This window comes from Asparagus officinalis, chromosome 2 (genome assembly GCF_001876935.1).
Source record: "Asparagus officinalis chromosome 2, Aspof.V1, whole genome shotgun sequence".
NCBI classification, from domain to species: Eukaryota; Viridiplantae; Streptophyta; class Magnoliopsida; order Asparagales; family Asparagaceae; genus Asparagus; species Asparagus officinalis.
The window spans coordinates 12,243,408-12,249,518 of record NC_033795.1 but is presented as its reverse complement, the minus strand read 5'-3'; the positions used below and the strand labels follow the sequence as shown (position 1 = coordinate 12,249,518).

Genomic DNA, 6,111 nt, shown 5'->3' with positions numbered 1-6,111 from the left:
GGAAGTAGAGGAGGTGGAGGGCGGTGCCATTGGTGGAGGAGGAGAAGAAGAGAAAAGAAATTAGCATTTCTAATCCCTAGAGGTGGAGGAGATGGTGAAGGAGGTGGAGGAAATGGAGAGGAGAGGGAAGGATGAGGTGGGAGAGGAGATGCAAGGGGAGGGGTATTGAGGAGGGAAGGAAGAAGGTGGAGAGAGGAGAGGGGTAAAGCGGGTATTATTTTAAAAAAAATTAGGCTCAATAGTGGTAAATGTGTGACATTGGGAACATGTAAACAAACCTATGTGGTTTACGTTAAAAAAAAAAGTAAGGTGGTAAGTTGCAATTTGAGTATAAGGTAAGGTCGTTTTTATGTAAAAATCCAAACTTAAATATTACCTATTTGAGTAATTTTACACACATAGTTATTTTTAATTAACATACCTAATGAACATCTCAAATGCTCGCAATTGGTGAATACCCTAAATATTTTAAAATAATATATATATTGAACATTTCATAATTAAAATTTCAGAAAAACTTAAATGTGTGGCTAAAACTAAGGTATATCTTTTTTTGCGTGTGTTTACACAATATAATATTGAATAGATAAAATGTTTAAAACAAAATGCATTAAGTTAGGATTTAGTTGTGATTTAAGAGTCGCTATATGAGTAATTTTTTGATAGAATTATTTGAGTAATTTTATGCACGTAATTCTTTTTAATTAACATATCTATTGAATATTGCAAAAGCCTAAATATTCAAATTTTCACTTTTCGAACTATCCTTGTCCATTGAGTTGGTTGCTCATAGTAAAATGTCTCATCTTCCAATTTGATAAAGTAAATTGTCACACAAACGATACCTCATGCTTAATGCAGATAACTATGCGAACAAAATATAATATTCTAAAGGCTAAATATCAGAAAACCCCCCTTAACTTTGGACGATAATTAGATAACCTCCTGCAACTTTGAAAATATCAACAAAAAACCCCTAAGTCTAGAGGTTATCAGAAAACCCCTTCAACTTTAAGATTTTATCAGGTAACCCCGCTAAACGATGAATTTATGATGATTTTCAGACAAAATCTAAAAGTTGAATGTGGTTTCCTTATAAAATCTAAAAGTTAAATTTTTTTTGGGGGGTGGAGGGGTGGGGGGGGGGGGTGGNTATTATATCCCAAAAATCTACCATGTAAAGGTAGTCCATGAAACCATACTAATAATTAAACCTTAGATTTGCCTTCAAAAATTAGATATTTAAATTATATATCACATGACATTTGAATTTCATAATATCTCTAATTGATATTTAAATTAGATGAGGCTTATCTTATAGAATCCTACAAAATATACCAACCATATCACCTCACTCTCATGTACTATTTCATTCTTTAAAATCGCGATCAAAAGATTTTTTTTTCATTCTTTAAAATTGCGATCAAAAGATTTTTTTTTTTCTTAATGACTGTTTGATCTCTATTCATATCAAACTTTGATTGAATATTTTTTTGCCTACACCCATATCTCTTGAAGTTTGTAGATTATGATAGCACCATCTTTCCCAAGTATTTAAATATATATTATTAATTAGGATGAGATTAGAATATAATATTAGAAAAGGCTAAGGATAGTATTGACCATAAAAAGCTTTTTCTAAAGTCACACTTTTATGAGAAGTATATGATATGATACAAACTTTTTTATTAGCATTTTGGTCTTTTGAACCCATCTATATCCAGCACGTGTGTTCCCTGTGAATTTATATGTTGTTGATAAATCCTCCGATATTCTAATGTGTTCCAGAAAGGACATTACTCACTTATCAGGGTCGAACATTCATTCCAGAAAGGACATTTGAATTTCATAGTATCTCTAATTGATATTTAAATTAGATGAGGCTTATCTTATAGAATCCTACAAAATATACCAACTATATCACCTCACTCTCATGTACTATTTCATTCTTTAACTGCGATCAAAAGATTTTTTTTTTCTTAATGACTGTTTGATCTCTATTCATATCAAATTTTGATTGAATATTTTTTGCCTACACCCATACCTCTTGAAGCTTGTAGATTATGATAGCACCATCTTTCCCAAGTATTTAAATATATATTATTCCCAAATATTTAAATATATATTATTAATTAAGTTGATATTAAAATATAATATTCAAAAAAGCTAAGAATAGTATTGACCATAAAAAGCTTTTTCTAAAATCACACTTTTATGAGAAGTATGATATGTTATAAACTTTTTTATTAGCATTTTGGTCTTTTAAACCCATCTATATCCGACATGTGTACCCTGTGAATTTATATGTTGTTGGTAAATCCTCTGATATTCTAATGTGTTCCAGAAAGGACATTACTCACTTGTCAGGGTTGAACATTCATTCCCTACTATACATGTAAGATGATAGAAAAATAGCTCAATTTGGACATCAAGATGTCTTAAGTCATAAAAGGCAAGGAGTACATATTTGAAACTTTATATAGTAAACGAGCGTATTTGCAATAACAAAACTCCTAGGTACCGTTTGGCAAAAAGTTAAGAAAGAAATATTCAAAGGAAGGACTAAATTAATTAATTAAAAGGAAGGACTAACTTAGTTAACCTTTCACAAGAGATGATGTACATCCATGAATCACAACAGGGAGCAACTTGTTTTCACAACATGCACCAAACCAGTACTTCCCTAAGGATCATATACAACTCATAAGAACCAAATCTGAAACAAACTATAAATAACAGTAGGCAGTATCCGAGATAAACTAAACTACTCATCGTGTTCTCCGACTTCCTGCAGGTTTCGATGGAGACGAAGACTTGGCCTTTGCAAAATCTACCAAGTCCTTGAAAAGACTGTCCTCAGGTTTATTTACCTTGGCCACTGGCGACTCATCCTGATCGTCCATGAGAAGGGCACCTTGTGCTTCAAGAATGTTGGTTTTAGCTTCGTTAAGAGATAAGTTCTGTGTTTGTCCCACTAAACCATTGTAAGAGTTTCCACCTGAAGAAGTCTGTTGCTTCTCAAAATATTGCTGCCTTTGGTTATATTTTGCTGGAGGTGGTGGCAAGAAAGTACTAGATGACTGAGCTTCTGTAGGGGCCTTTGAGATCTTCGATCCTGGAATGGGCTTATCATATTTGGGCTCAACATATTTGGGTTCAACATATTCGGGCTCAACGTATTCAGGCTCAACATATTTGGGCTCATCATAAGAGGGTGAAGCCGAGTTCGCGGGGATACTTGATGTTCTTTTTCCGTTGTAGAAATCTCCACTTAAGTAGTCGAATGAGGGCACCTCGGTATTGACTGAATTTTTTACTGATGGGGGTGAAGGAAGAAACGGACTCATGTGCATCTGCTCATTATTGGCAATAGAAGGCTTCTTACCTTGTGCAGTTCCGTTATCTCTTGCAGTTCTGGTATAATATTCAAATTATCAAAATGAACTGGTAAAAAGTAGAATATGACCCTAATGGACTTCATTTGTAGGAAAAAGATATGTTTTCAGTCTGAGGCAGTTTGATGAGATGCAAATTCTCAAAATGATTTCAGTTGCAAATGATTAATTTGGCTTCTGAAAGCAATTCGCCAATGGATTCAAGGGCCTGTTTGGCAACCTTCAAAAATGGTGCCAGGTCTGAACCTTGTCACATTTTGAGTGAAATTTTGTTTGGGTAAAACTGGGCCAAAACTGGCCCCGTTTTACCTGGGTGAAAAAAACCCACTAAACTGGTTCTTCTTTTATCCATGGGGGGTTGGATAAAAAAGAACCAGTCCTCCTCAAAACTGAGCCAGGTTCAATCTTGGCCCAGTTTTGAGAAGATTGCCAAATACATCCTAAGGAATTGATGTGTAAACATCAACATATGCTGTCATGCATGCATGTTCAACGGAAGACCGACTCTATGCTCTTGAAGTTATTTTATCTTTTTATTTTTTATATTTTTTGTCTTGCATTTGGGTCCATATTTAGATTTACTTATAGTTCCTCTTTTGCTTTATATTTTTTTGGATTCACATTTATGTTTATGTGCTCCATCCATCTGTGACAGGAAATGAGAAGGCTGATTGAAGAATTAAGGGAAAGCTCAAGATTTATTACCTACGAGATAGCTGAGATAACTCATCATCTTCAAACTCGTCGTCTTCATGATTAAGGTCAATTAAAGAAGCAGCTGAGGGTACAGCAGCCGCAGGAGCATTCTTCACAGCACTAGTATTCCCTTTCACTATGTCATCATACTGCTGAAGCACACGCTGTAAGTCATCGTTTAGTGCCAGGCCCTGAAATAATAGTTCCTCATCGCTGCATGGTGATTAACCAAAAAGGTAAATATCATATAGTTTGAAGTTATGGTTCTCTAGCAAAACATCAACATATACATACCCAGTACTATTCATGAGTGCCATGACACGTGTTTGATAAGAACGACATTGTTCAACTAGGTCAACAATAACTTCATCCTTTACACTCTGTCCAACAGATAAATGCAAGAGAAAAACCGGGAAGTTAATATCTTACTGATAAACTGATATATATCATAGCAGAATAGGTAGAATGAAGGCTTAAAAGCTTTTATATGAAGTGAGACCATAAGGGCAGCTTTCACTTTTGACTTTCAGATAACATCTCATCATGGTTGCATGGACAATAAGAAACTTGACCAGAAGCGTAATAGAGGGGAGCAAAATTTCCTTTCTATGGAATTAAGAAAAGGACGTAATTTATTGTAGTATTACCATTTTCTATTCACCAGAACATAATCGATCAGTCTCAGGAGAGGGCGACAAGCAAGCTTGATCTGCCGAAGAACAACGGCCCCCCCCCCCCCCAAAAAAAAAAAAAAAAAAAAAACATCTGTAATGAAATAAAGGTCAACTGTTTAATTTTTGGAAATACCAAACTCAGCTTTTTTTCTTCACTTCAACTTAAAAAGACATCATTTCATTGCAAATAAAACGCTGAATCCCTCAAGAGTTTGATGAGATTCTTTTCCTCTGATACTTGCTAGGGAGGACAACCAAACAATACCTTAGGTAGGGCATTTCAATTATAAGTTGGTCCTAACCTTTGATTCCATTAAGCTTGTGAGGTTTCCTTCCACTAGCTTCCTAAGCCTGACTAAATGAAAACCTATCTGTTAATCTTCAAATTGAAATTGAATATTGTAAAAGCTAACATGGCCAACAAAAAGAAGAAAACACAGGATCCAGTGGATTCTAAAAGCTAATTTAAATGAAAGAATAGTGGTCTAGATATCCTCCAACTCCCCCAAAAAGAAATGTCTAGATTGATGTGGATTTATTCCTCGACATCTATGAAGCACCGACACTCGCAAACAAGCCCTGAGTCCGTGTCCAACGCGTATCGGACGCGGACACGCGTTTGACACGACATCTATGAAGCACCGACACTCGCAAACAAGCCCCGGGTCCGTGTCCGACGCGGACATGCGTTCGACACGCGTCGGACACGTGGTCAACGCCGCTAACACGGGTCAACGGTTCGACTCGCCGCAAACACAGGTCGGACACGCGATTTCTCTCCCGACACGGCTGAGAATATACCCGAAACCCAAGATCTGAAACCCAAAGCCGAAACCAAAACTCAAACTTGAAACCCAAACCCTAACCCTAGTCGTCAGCTCTCAAACCCAAACTTACCCGAACTTACCCGAATACCAGCTCTCTCGTCGTCGAAAGGGCTCTTGCAAAGAACAGCCGCCAGCTCTCAATCTCGTCCTTGTCGTCGTCGATAATCCTCGTCAGCTTCGTCGTCGTCGATAATCCCCGTCAGCATCGTCGTCGTCGATCATCCAAGGTCAGTCTCTCCGATCTCTCTCTCTCTCAGTCGCTCTCTCTCTCTCTCTCTCTGATCGCTCTCTCCGATCTCCCTCTCTTTCTCTCTCAAAGATCACACAAAACCCCCCACGAACTTTCAAAGTCAACCCCCCTTAAGTTACTGTTTTACTATTATTAATTTTTAGTTACTGTTTTACTTTCATTTTTTAATTTACTATTAAATATGATTTTAGTGATTGTTTTACTATTACTAATTTTTTAATTTATTGTTATTGCTATTGTATTTTACAGAAATGGAATAAGACGGGAGT

At 36.3% G+C, this 6,111-nt stretch overlaps 1 protein-coding gene across 1 annotated transcript in view; it reads right to left on the bottom strand.

Moving 5' to 3' along the window:
* LOC109830290 (TOM1-like protein 2) overlaps positions 2,548 to 6,111 on the bottom strand; it is a 14,023-nt gene continuing 10,459 nt past the window's right edge. Inside the window, exons 8-10 of the mRNA XM_020397513.1 lie at positions 4,386 to 4,471; positions 4,101 to 4,304; positions 2,548 to 3,414 (exon numbers count right to left, since the gene is read on the bottom strand). Coding sequence (XP_020253102.1) covers positions 2,769 to 3,414; positions 4,101 to 4,304; positions 4,386 to 4,471 — 936 coding nt within the window. The 3' untranslated portion in view covers positions 2,548 to 2,768. The remainder of the gene's footprint in view (positions 3,415 to 4,100; positions 4,305 to 4,385; positions 4,472 to 6,111) is intronic.